General features: G+C 35.9%; 1 protein-coding gene across 3 annotated transcripts in view; it reads left to right on the top strand.

Annotated features, from left to right (window-relative positions):
- edil3a (EGF-like repeats and discoidin I-like domains 3a) overlaps positions 1-13710 on the top strand; it is a 174626-nt gene that overhangs the window by 83987 nt on the left and 76929 nt on the right. For all 3 annotated transcript variants that reach the window (XM_026211394.1, XM_026211393.1, XM_026211392.1), the window contains one exon: positions 12966-13079. In XM_026211394.1, coding sequence (XP_026067179.1) covers positions 12966-13079 — 114 coding nt within the window. The remainder of the gene's footprint in view (positions 1-12965; positions 13080-13710) is intronic.

Here is a 13710-nt window from a genome sequence, read left to right as displayed (position 1 = left end):
GAAGAAAGAGAATAGCAAGAAAGGGGGTTTGTTCTTCAGTCTGGAGAGAATAGTCCTAACAAATAAGAGTGTGAAAAACAGGTTGTGCACATGCTTGGGGACATTTTTCATTTTTTGCATTTGCTTGTGCATTTGCCTTTTAATTGTGTTTACTTGTATGCGAGTGGTAATATATATTACACTGTATATTACCAAATGAAAAGTCAGTATATTTTAAACCTGATAAATTTCTGTTAAACACTCTTAGAGAGTTTAAATATCAAAGTAACATTCTATTGTACCATAATATGCTGAAACAAACTGTAAACAGGAGACAGGAGACTTAATCAATTGTCCATTGCTCTCCATTTAGTTTCATTTTGTAGGAGAAACAATTAACATATAGTATTACAGATCTCATTAACTGTATAATTATTCTTTCCTCTGGACATGTACTCAATGTATTGAGGAGGAATAGATTGCTTCAAAATAAGCTTGCAGGCCACACTTCCTCTCAGCCATCTGATTCTGTCGTGTCTGGAGCTGCTGTTATCTCTAAGCTGTCTAAAGGCATCAGGGAAAACAAACAGCAGGGATAAAGCCTGAATCAGAGAGTTTCATGGGTTGGTGATCCTGGTTTCCAACATCAGTCCTCGTCCAGAAGTCTTGTTCTGTCTAGCCGGCAAACACACGTCCCATAGATCACTGCTGACCTTTTCGTTTTCCATGTGAATGTTTGGCAGGCTGGACAACGCAGATGAACATCACTCATGCCATGCTACAGTGTACTTGTCAATCATGTTGGTGTGTCTGGAAGCTGAGAGTAACACAATCTGAAGGACTGGGGAGGAGGAAGGGAGAAGAGGACGCTCTTATTATACTTACATTGACTGACACTGCAGCCAAGCAAAAAATATCAGCTGGCTTGACATCCACATTTTAACATAAGCCATACATGGATGTAGATTTGAGTATGAATGATTGGAATATGCACCTACCAGAGTTAAGCGACTGTTGGGTAATCCCTGTTTGGTCATTTTTATTGAGTACAAGGTAGCGGCCAATTCTCATGTCCTTAAGGGTGAATTGTGTAATTTTTGAATTGCCATGTAGAATTGCAATATTAATTTTTCAAATGGGTTTCCAAAACACTAATCTAATCTGCCATTGGTCAAAAAATTATAAAAAACCACCAACAACAAAAAACACATAACCCCATTGGTTGAGCCAGTGTTGTCAAGCTAATAAATAGAGCACTGTTTAAAAAACACCACAGAGACAAAGTCTTTATGACCCAAAAAGCTTAGTTGAAGTATTTAACATAAAACAATGACACACTTTAGTTTTAGAAACTTTACTCACAGTAAAAGTTGCATAATTTGATTATATATATTTAGTGTGTGTGTATTTCAAGACAAAAAGTCTTAGTAGAAGTAAAACAATGGCAAAAAAGTAAGAACAACTGATCATTTGCAACAGACAGAATCATGGCAATAACCACATGATGTAGTATTTTATGTATACTCCATCCTTGATGTACCCAGTGAGGAATTGTAATTCATTTTATTCATAATTAATTTGATTGTTCCTCATACCTACAGCAAATTCATCTCTCTGGCATGACCTAGATATAGTCAGGAACGGTACTGTCACACCACCTGACAATTCTCTGGGTAACCTAGTTTTGTGTGTAGAAAGTGTTTGTTGGTTTTCTTTCCGCTTTGAAAGCGCGCTATCCAAAACATCAATTGATATAATGCTTTTTTAGCGACAAAGCCTCATTGAAGGAGCAAAGTGTAGAGACATTGTATTGTTCTTCCTATTGTTCTACAATCCCATCGAGGCAGAGCTCCACTCTGTGTCCCTTGGTTCTGCCACATCGTCTACCTCTTGACGGTTTCCCTTGATTTTTTTTCTTCTTCTTCCACCATTTCTATCTGACCCCAGTACTCTTCTCATTTCTTTCTCTTTTTATTGAATCCCCAGTACTTCTTTTCCCACCCATTTCTCAGCTTTCCTTCGTTTCATCTCATCTCTGTCATTTTCTTCCTTCTCTTCTCTCCTCCCCTTTTTCACCATCTCTCCCCCTTCACTGAAGGTTTATGTGCTTCTTTTGCCTCTTTGTGCTGCAGCCGAGCCTTCATCTCTGCTGCTGGAGCTCCACTGGCAGGCTGCCAAAGCCTGTTAGCACAGAAACCTGCCCATTCCTCAAACACCATCCACTGCACTTGCATTAGGACTCAGCTCATTGTAACAGCCAGGCCATCAGACTGGAATCATCCCATCAGCTTTTTTAAATACTGAGGAGTGAATTCACTAAACAGTTGTGACACTAAAGGATTTCACCACAAATGCCCATGTTTCATTCAATCATCAACTTCAGCCTACACAATATTTACTCTGTTGTAGTACTGTAGAATGAGCTTTTAAACGAGGCCAATGGCATCCTTTTGAGCCCAAATATGTCAGCTTACTTTTCTGCTAAGTACCCTTAAACAAAAGCAAGCGCACCCTTAGATGAAACTGTAATAATTGAATATTGGTGAATCAGATTTGGCAAATGCTCTAGTCTAGTGCATATGCCTGTGTTTGCGGCAGCATCAAATGTTTCTATTTACAAAGTGGCTTTCCAGCATTGAGCACTTGAGTCATTCACAGACATGTCTGTTGATCTCTTGAACCCTCAATACCGCTCAAAGCATCTTAGTTCTGCATGCTCGGGAATCTTCACAGTGAGCAGCTGCATTGACTGAACAGACGTTCTTGTGCAGCAGAACTTTGATTTTATGATTATGAAGAATATGATTAGTGTATAATCAATTCAGAATTTGAATAAAAGGTTTTTTGCTGCTAAGAAAAATAAATAAATGTGTGATTCACACTAATAACTGCAATGATTGACATAGTGATAACCATAGCAATGGATGGGGAAAAAATATGTCTAGCCGATATGCATTGATCAAAATAAATTTAGACTTATAGATTCTAATTCTGCCTATGCATTCCATCTACACTTTACAAAAGCATCCCATCTAATTTCAGAAGAAACCTCAGAGATTTGATTCTGGAAGAGGGCCTGCCTCTAGATAACTTTCATACATGACAGATGTTTGGTGTGACACACAGGATGTAATTAAACTCGGGGGTCTGCTATGTGCCATGACAGATCCCGACCCCCAACTGCTCCAGGCACCTGTTAAACAAACGATGGCTGAGGAAAAAATGTGCCCGTTGGAAATAAACCAAAGCCCTGCGATAAACACCTTCAGTTCCTCAGGTCGTCCAGAGAGCTCTTACAGCAATACAGTAGATCATATAGATTGCCTCAACCTTAATAGACATGGACTAAAAGCCACAAAACTCTCATTTTGATTTCATGGGGTGTGTGATAAGTCCAGTCTTGAGGGAAGAACTCCTTACCAGTTATTTAAATGTACCTATACATATATATCAGTTTGTATTAAAAGTGTCAAGCTTATCAGATTATTTCCTTTCTCAAAAGAACTTACTAGAACATCTGAATTAGCCTTCTCATGTTTCATGTTCATTTGATTATATGTAATGTGTGCACTGAATATATGGACTGTAGACACCCATTATACTCCCAATACTAAGTTATAGCAAAAGGATGTACCACATCATAAAAAAGTGAATAAACCAGACCAAGTTCCACTATTTTAAATAGTCCCTTAGTAAATCATAGCAGTTTGGGCTGAAAGTTAACAAAGTGTCATTTTTATGTCTTAAACCAGCTTAGTGTCTGCTGTTTCTTTCCCACTGAGCTGAGCAGAAGATAAGCTGATAAACTAATGGCATACTCTCAGTATGGTTTCAGTCGGCAAACAAACTGCATTTGTCTATGCTTAGTGCAGGAAAAATGAACTGTGTATTTTTATAACTATTTATTGAGACCACTGAGAAACAAGCCCTTTTGCATCAGCCTTCTGTTTGATATATATGAACTGCATGAATTAATAAAATGCCTACAACCATTACATTTTCATTTGCGTTACTGAATCATCACTTGGTGAAGGTCCTCAGAGACTTCCTGCTTCAACTATATAGTTCTGGATCTCATCTGGTGTAGTTCTCAAAGAAGAAAAGTAGGATTCAGAACTTTTATATGCTAGTGTTAAATCGCAAATTCATTCGTAGTAGTTGTGCACCAGTAGTAGCTCTCGTACTGCAGAGGAAATTTAAACCATTCAAAGATATAACAGTATGAAGTGCTATGACAAATAAATAGTACGTGTTTGTATTTTTTTTTTTTTTTTGTAAGGACTGCATTTCCTACTGACCTTCATCAGCTTCACATCTACTACTGGTACATTTAGTACATTCAGTTGAAAAGCAGGCAAGTACAAATGTAGCACCACTTGAGTACAGTATATCATGTAAATACATGTCTGTATTTGTTTATACAGCTATATATACAGTACACAATACAAAAAACCTGTACATAAATCTTCTGTTCCATATGTTATTTTTATTAGTTTACTTGTTATATAAAACATCTCCAAAATATTTGTATTGTGTACTTTATTTCCCCATTCAGATAAAATATAGCCAATATTAAAACAAGTATGACTGAACCAATCTGAACCTTAAGAGTCATTGGAAGTAATGGCTGGCAGAAGCACTGACTCAAACATATTTCAGCCCATTGGCATCCATTGAATTACTGGTCATTTTGTAAATGTATGCTTCTGTTCAAATGTATGAGGTCAGTATTATATATACTCAATAATATATGTTTTTGAATAGACATCTGTTAAAACAGTAATATTGAAAAATGTTATTTAGTGTTCTTTATTACACATATTTTAAATGTAATGTACTCCCATGATGGCAAAGTTTAATTTTCTCCAGTGTTTAGTGTCATACAATCCTTGAGAAATCATCATAATATGCTGATTTTATGTTCGAGATATATTTGTTATAACATTTCTTGATATACATATTTTTCCAGATTTATGATGAACAGAAATGTCAAAAGAACAAGATTTATTTCAACATTATAAATATGTTTACTTAAAAATTCGAACCAATTCCGTGTCCTTGTTGAATATATATATATATATATATATATATATATATATATATATATATATATATATATATATATATATATACATACATATATATATATATATATATATATATATATATATATATATATATTTTTTTTTTTTTTTTTTTTTTTTTTTTTGCAAACATTCATATCTACAATGACACAGCATTGATAAACTAAAACATGTATTAATGTATTATTCATCAGTTAGTTCCCGTTCATCAATTTGACTGGATGGGCAACATTCCAAGATTGCTGATATGAAGTCCAGCAAGCTATTAGTGCCGAATAACTTGGATAAGGGTCATTCATACATGCTCTTTTACGGTCATTCAGATGGATTGTTAAATATTTATGAAGCTTATTGTTGTGGTGGACACAATATAAACATTACAGAAGACCCGAAATATAGTTTGGTTGCAATCTCCCTCCACGTATTTAAACAGCATAGTATTGATTGTATTCATTTTCGCCTGTTTGTCAATCAAGCAATAGCAGTTGCTTCCTAAATTTGCATGAATCTCAGTTATCAAACTTCCTAACTTCTTTTGTATGGTAACAGACTAAACTGCACTAAGAACAGTCCTGTCCTTTTTTTTTTATTGCACACCTCCAGCCTCTGCAGCCCCCATCTCTAACCCTGTCTCCCACTGCACGCATCTCCTCTGTTCTTCTGCGCGGTAATCCTCATCCGAGCATCTTAGAGGAGCACCAGAGCAGGTGTCCACACAGTAGGGGTCACTGCTGCCTACTGGAAAGGCCATTTCCCCTTCCCTCGGCTCTCTCCCTGGATGTATGGCAACCAATTTAGCACTTACCGTTACAGCCCTTCATGCCGGAGTGCTATTCATCTCTCTCATTATTCCCCGACTGAGAACTGCTTTGAGCCAAACAGGAAAAAGGTTGCAAGACCGTGGGCCACGGCCAATCAGAGTTTGGCCTGAGACTAACTATAACAGCAGATGTTGTTAAAGGCTAGATAAAGGGTTAGGAGGTAGTTATAGGGGAGTGGGGCACACTTGGAAGATTTTTTTAAAAATCCTTCGGTAGTGGTGGAAGCGAGAGAGATTCTGGAGTTATTTTTGGTTCTGGGAGAGGCATGGCGATGAATGTGGATTGGGGGAAGGCTGAAAGCTTAAGAGACATGTACACACGCATGCACCACTGTCACACACACACTCCACCTCCATCCCCTTGCTCTGTGGAAATGGCCCTATGTGCTCTGAACACTAAATCAGGTTAAGCCTCCACTGTCTCCCGGCTAGCAGAGCACTTCATCACTCACACGGCAGACAATGCCACAGCAAAGGACAATCCCTCCTCTCTGTCTGCCTCTGCATGTGCATACTAATAGATATGAGTTGTGAAATCATTCCAACATTTGTGTATCTCTTCAAAACCGCCTGGTGCAGGTTTGAAATGGATTTCACATATGTAATGTTCACAAAAACATGTTTCTGTACAGTTTTGTTTCGCAATCCATGCCCTGAAGAGTAATATCATCCAAACGTATGTGATTTAACACTTATGCTCTATGAGACTGACTTTAGAGATGCCAAACTACATGTTCAACTGACCCATTTAAAGCCAGTAGACAGATATTAACCCTATAAAGTTTACTGGATCATATTTGATGCATGAATATCTAAGCCCTCTAAGATATCAACATGATCAAAATGTTGAAAAAAAATAATAATTAAATGTGAAATAACAATATAAATGACTATTACATGCGGTCTGCCCTCTGATTCATAGCGTACTTTTTTCTTTTTGCAAATAAAAGGCCTTTTAGTGTAATCTTTACTGTTTTTATAGAGTAAATATAAGAATAACTTCTATATTGTTTGTAATATTTTGAGATGCATTTAAAAAGAGACTGATAAAAAGAGACTGCTACATTCTATAATGTTGTTTTCTAATTAACCTTACTCTGATAAAAGGAGATGCTTCGTGTATGGGTGCAGTGTGTACATCAGTCTGATAATGTTCAAATGCAATGCATTTATTCATGAGCATTCACTGCATTTGTGAGTGACTAATTTTTTTTAAATTACGCAACATTTTAGACAGAAATAAATCATAAATATTGTAGGTAAAAATTGATAGCCTGAATGCACTGTAAGTCACTTTGGATAAAAGCATCTGCTAAATGCATAAATTAAATTAAATTAATTTTGATATATATATATATATATATATATATATATATATATATATATATATATATATATATATATATATATATATCAGGGAAGCACTGGAACACATATTATTATTTTTTTTTGTATGCGTTTTGTGTCAAGCTGAAATTTTGTTCATAATGAATGAGTTATTAGATTAGAAAAAAAAATTAAGAATCACCCCAATGTTTAAATATTAAGTATGTTTTCAAGCCCATTGGGTCTCCCAAACCACAAGCAGAACATGAGGGTTAAAAGAAAAACATGAATTTAACAGGTTGACACCTGTGCTCATGTAATTAGAGCATCCACATGTAAAATTTATGAGGTTTTCCTTAAGGGATTACATCGTTAATATTCTTTATGATTAGAGCTTATATGCATTCTGGAGCAGCGTGGGTTTAATAAAATTTGCAATCATATTATTTTCAGTATTCCTCATGTCTCAGGGTAGTGTAGCTCACATGAGAGTGTTTGGTCAGAGAGCAGGACTTCATTGACTCTGATGGCTTCTAGTTGAGGGATCTTGATGTCAGGTATGGCAGAGTTTTGTTTACTTGACCTTGAGCCTCTCAGTGTCTGTGTCTCCCCGACTGTGTGGATTAGCTACTCTTCCCCTGAGGTAATCCTCTCTCTCTCTCGCTCTCCCGCACGCGCTCTGACAAGCACACACACACACACACACACACACATGCTCACTGACAATCTCACACTCACACATGCACACAACAGATTTAATTGCCTCTCACTGATCTAAAGTCTAACTCCTTAAGCTGCTTTTTAATCCAGGGTGGCTGCACCATCTCAAAAGTCTCTCCAATCTTGCCAGGTTGGATTTGTCTCCATGTTCACCTGAAGTGCCAAACGGCACCTGATCATCTATCTGTCTCGAATTCTGTGAACACAATGGAACAAAGAGCAGGAGTTCTTCCAATAAAGGAGGAGCTGAGACGTATCTGTCATTAAATGTCCACTGAAGGTGCAAGGTCTAATTGTAGCAAATTACAGTGAATGTGCAGCGCAAACCGCAGTGCGACCCACAACGCCCCCACGTTCATTTGAGCAAACGATAAAGCTTTTAATACTTTCTGCTGAGAAAGAAGGTACCATAATTTGAGTATTTTTTGTAGATGTGATTGAAAGGTTAAATGAGTGTATTGTGTGGTCACTGAACACTTGTCATGATTTGAATTGAAGTAAAGGCACAAAGATTCTTATTCGCCCAGGCCTGGGAGCTCTGAAAACACTCTCTTGGTATAGTGGTGAGTCTGAAATGTTTTCATAGCTAGTTTCTAGCTATTTATCAGAGAGTATTTCATCCAGTTTGTCATTCAAGCTGTTTTCTTTCATCATTCAAACTTGATCTACTTGTTTAGGTTTCTTGGGAAGAATGTGCAGAGCAGATGGTGCTACACAAAGCCAGTTTCAATGCTGGGGTATTATCTTTAAGTTGCCAGCCAGAGCCACAATTTTTGATTATATTCAAACAATCTTTCAAGACCCCTGAAAATATTTTGTTGTATAAATATATCAGAATAACGGTTCAAACTAATTATCAGAGATCAGGTTTTAACAGTCATTTAACCATTCATAGGCATTGGCATGTTCTCTGTAAAATCAGGCAGTTTTGATTTGTGTGCTATTGAATGTTTGGTGATAATTTTAGCTTACTTGTGCAGAAACAACTTCTTTCCACTCCTTTTGGTTACACAGACCTTTTTTGCTTGTTTTTGGATCCAGAGATGGTGTACTATTTTTAGGAAGTCGGTAACAGTTTCCCCTAGGTTCTCTAAACACATATTGCCAGAATAACTCATCCATGTGTCATAAATATTGGTTTGGTTAGGTGAAGTTAACAGTTAATGCAAATAACGCAAATTGGCAAATAACGTGTATAAAATAACATGTGTCTGATATCAGAAAGAAAGTTTTAATAGTAGGCTGAAATAATGTACTGTATAAAGATTAAAAATAATTTTATTATTTCCTAATGATATGTGTCTCCTTTAACAAATCGATAGATTTTTAAAGCAAACATTAGCCAATTGTGATTTTGAAGTAGCTATTAACGTAATGACAATTTGCCCTTGTCATTGCCAGAAGTGTGCTCTCAGGTCTTTGTTTGTAAAGTTAATGATCTATAATGAGTGCGTTAAGCCTCTCTCACTTGAATTAATTAAAACATAATCCTTGTGATTGTGACAATCTCCTGCTATGACGATGACATTATGTCTGACAAGGACTTGTTTGCGCACCCATGCTAATAAAGCATTTGTTCGCAGAGGAGTGCTTAGAGCATAGTTTTCTAATTTGAAGTTGCATGGTCATTAAGATGTTTGAAGTAATTAAGTAATTGTTGTTGTTGTTGTTGTGTAATTTCAGGCTGTACAGAATGTGTGTTTAAGATGAACTGATATCAAGTGTCAAACCCACAGTACTCAAAAGTATTTTTGTGTAATGTCAGATCTACTGCCCCACTTACTATTGATGGACATTACTTAAATAGAGAAGATAAAGAAATCTGGAACCAGTTGCTGGTACTACCAAAATAAATTCAGATAGGAGCACAAATTAAATGTATGCAAGTTACAGTACTGGCAATTATTTAGTTCAAAAGATATATTAATCTCAATCCAAAACCTAGATGAAATATATATATATATATATATATATATATATATATATATATATATATATATATATATATATATATATATATATATATATATAGGGATTTAATTTACATTTGGATTCAAAGTCTGAAAATACCAGCAGGATTTTAAGTATTTGATTTATTAAGTCCAGATAAGTTTAGCAAAATCAAGGCTGCTTTTAAATTGGAAGCTTATACTCTAAACATCAAAGCTTAGTCCTTCTCGCTGCATGCAACATTTTCAAATGTATTAAGTTCTATGAAATATATCAGGATCACCTTTAAGGTTTATTTCTACAAATCATGTCCTCAAACACATCAATACACATCACACATTTTGTTGTTGAATTTTTTGCTTCAGTATATTTATTTACTGTGATGAATTTCGGTTCAAACGAGGTCTAACCACCTTTCTGAGTCACTAGCATCACAGATTGGAAATGCAAAGACAGTTACTAAATACAAAAAGGTGTATTTTCTTACTGTGTTATGCTAAATTATGTAAAAAAAAAAAAGCTAATAGAACATATATAAAAGTAACCCCCCCAGCCCCCCCCCCCCCCCCCCCAAAAAAAAACAAAAAAAAAAACACATACAATAATACAGAAATTAACTATAGATACAGTAAAGACCAAAAGTTTGGACACACCTTCTCATTCGAATAGTTTTCTTTATGTTCATGACTATGAAAATAGTAGATTCACACTGAAGGCATCAAAACTATGAATTAACACATATGGAATTATATATGGAATTATATACATAACAAAAAGCTTGAAACAACTGAAACTATGTCATATTCTAGGTTCTTCAAAGTATCCACCTTTTGCTTTGATTACTGCTTTGCACACTCTTGGCATTCTCTTGATGAGCTTCAAGAGGTAGTCACCTGAAATGGTCTTCCAACAGTCTTGAAGGAGTTCCCCGAGGGCTGCTTAGCACTTGTTGGCCCTTTTGCTTTCTGTCTGCGGTCCAGCTCACCCCTAAACCATCTCGATTGGGTTCAGGTCCGGTGACTGTGGAGGCCAGGTCATCTGGCGCAGCACCCCATCACTCTCCTTCTTGGTCAAATAGCCCTTGATGCCTTCAGTGTGACTCTACAATTTTCAGAGTCATGAAAATAAAGAAAACTCTTTGAATGAGAAGGTGTGTCCAAACTTTTGGTCTGTACTGTATATCTAAGATGACGTGGTGTGATTGCAGTATGGCACTATGTGCATGCAGCTTAATAAAGTCATTTTAAATTTGAATAATGTCATTGTCAGTTGGACAGTTTTCTATCCCATAAGGATAGAGCATAGTTCCACAGGAACTAAACAGTCACCAGATTTGGAAAGAAAACAAAAAAGTGGGTTGTGGGGGGAAACATAATATTTAAAGAATGTGGGGGTCCAACCCTGGACCTCACTGACTTTCTTTGTGAACAAAAATACATTTTCAAACTAAAATTCCAAACAAGTCATGCAGAATTGGAATTACATGGGAGTGAGTAAATGATAACAGAACTGACATTTTAACATCCAAAAAGGTACACACTCTAGCTTTCTGCTTTGGCCAGATTCACATGAGTCTGGTCTCCTGGCATGTGGTTTTAGAAAGCTGAGGGCTTCCCTAGACCACACGGCTGGATCATTGTGACTGCTCTTTCTCATCCTTTTAGTCTAACCACAGTGGAATAAAGGAGTGTGCTTTTCATCAGGCTAATTTGTGGTGAAACCCCAGGATGATAGGGTTGCATTTAAATGGGTTACTGCTGTTTGTGAGCTGTGCTAGATACTGAAGTGATGACCCCCCCCCATCACTGGTGAGCTTGGCAGGTCTTGAAACATATAATTTTCTCTATTTTTTCTGAATAGATTTCAGTTTCTGTCAGTAGCAGGTTTCATCTCACTGTTCAAACACTCTGAGGGCCTTATAATGTGGGCTGATGCTTGGGTCATGTGTCAGTGTAAATGTTTTATTAAAAGAAAATATGTACTCCCAACAAAGCAATGTTTAGCATGGGAGTTGCGTAGGGTTTTACATTAATTTACATTTATATTGATTTTCTTGGCAGGTGTTTTCATTAACTGTAAACTACAAACAGTCATTTCAACAGAAAGTTAACAGTACAAATGTTTAGTGAAATTAATTTGACCATTGTTGAACCTAACCTCAGGTTGCTTCAATACTGCTGTTCCTTTTTTTTAACTATACTTCATGAATATAATTTTAGAATAAACAAAATGTGTGGGTGATCCATTCTGGATATTTTCCAAATCCCACAATCCAGTTCTGTTTTTTTTTTTTTTTTTTTTTTTGTTCCTGCAGAGTTACCAGTCATTCATGCTAAAATTGCAGAATTAGAATGTTTTCTAAAAGATCATGTGACAATGAAGCTGAAAATTGAGCTTTGTCTTTACGGGAATGAATTACATGTTAAAATGTATTACATATGAAATAGCTATTTTAAATTGTATTAATATTTCCTTTTTTTCTTTCTTTTTTCTTTCTTTTTTTCTTTTTTTTGCTGTTTTTAATCAAATAAATTCAGCCTTAGACGAGCATAAAATACTTTGTCTAAAAACCTTTTAAAAATTTGCTGACAACAAAATTCTGAACTGTAATGTTTCATTATTATTGCTGTTGTTGTTATTTTCTTTTCCTTTTTTATCCATCTGGAAAAGCCAATTGAAAAGTTAAAACTGTCTGTTTTCTGAAATAATTATATATAACAATTTTATGCACTGAAAACATTAGAAGTGATTGTGCATTCCTACAATTTCTCCGTTTTTATTTTTTTGTCTTTCTTTTTCGTCGTCTCTTTTTTGTCTGTTTCAAATGCGACACAGAGTTTTGTGTTCATCAATGTTTAATTCATCAAGGACTTGCTTGTGAGGGGGTGTTATTGCTTTATCATCAATAGTTACCATTTTCAGTCACTATGATTTGATTACATGGCTGGAATGTTCTTCTAAGCTTTGAGAAGAAAAACAAATAACAATCTATACAAAGCTCTACCATTGCATTTGAATGAGAGACGTTTCAATGATTGCCTTTAAGCATGTAATAAACAATCCCCCACCCCCCTTTTTTTCTGCAGATGTTAATGAATGTGAAAGAAGTCCCTGTAGAAATGGGGGGATCTGCACAGATCTGGTTGCGAACTATTCCTGTGAATGCCCAGGGGAATATATGGGAAGAAACTGCCAGTACAGTAAGTACATGTTCTTGTTTTTATGGATGCTTCCTTCCCTGTCCCATTTCTTCTCCCTCAGTCCATCCAGTGGGCTTTGTATTAAGTGAATTTTGTGACAGTTCAGAGCATCTGTTTCACCGGGTCCATGGAGAAGCATGCAAGAACAGCTGGGACAGACAGTTAAACTCACACAGAAGACACACTGTGTCAGGGTGAACGCAGAGGGGTACTGTGGGTGTGGCATCTGGCCTCAGAGAGAAATTTATTTTAAAAAATATATAAAAATAAACTATTAAAAATAGAGAATAAAATGTTCTTTGGGAATACTGTAAGATAATAAAAGTGGGCGAGGTGTTTCTTGAGGACTTGACAACCATAAAAAGATTAAGTATTAATTTAAACTAGTTAAACTAATGTTTAAGTAAAAAAAACATATTTCTCTACTGATTCAGTCTAGATTAAAAGATTTCACTGGAGAATGCAATATAATGGTTAGAGGACTCATATTTAAGTCAGAAGCAATGGTTTGAACATTTTAATGGTGGATTTGTTCCTTACAAGCACAGATTTTGATTTCACAAGACGCTGATTGAAAGACTGGAGTTGTCTGGATTTTATGTACTGAATTTCTTCTAATTTGTTCTAATGA

The sequence above is a fragment of the Carassius auratus genome, chromosome 30, assembly GCF_003368295.1.
Source record: "Carassius auratus strain Wakin chromosome 30, ASM336829v1, whole genome shotgun sequence".
NCBI lineage: Eukaryota > Metazoa > Chordata > Actinopteri > Cypriniformes > Cyprinidae > Carassius > Carassius auratus.
The sequence above is the reverse complement of the archived record's forward strand: the minus strand, read 5'-3'. Positions and strand labels throughout refer to the sequence as shown.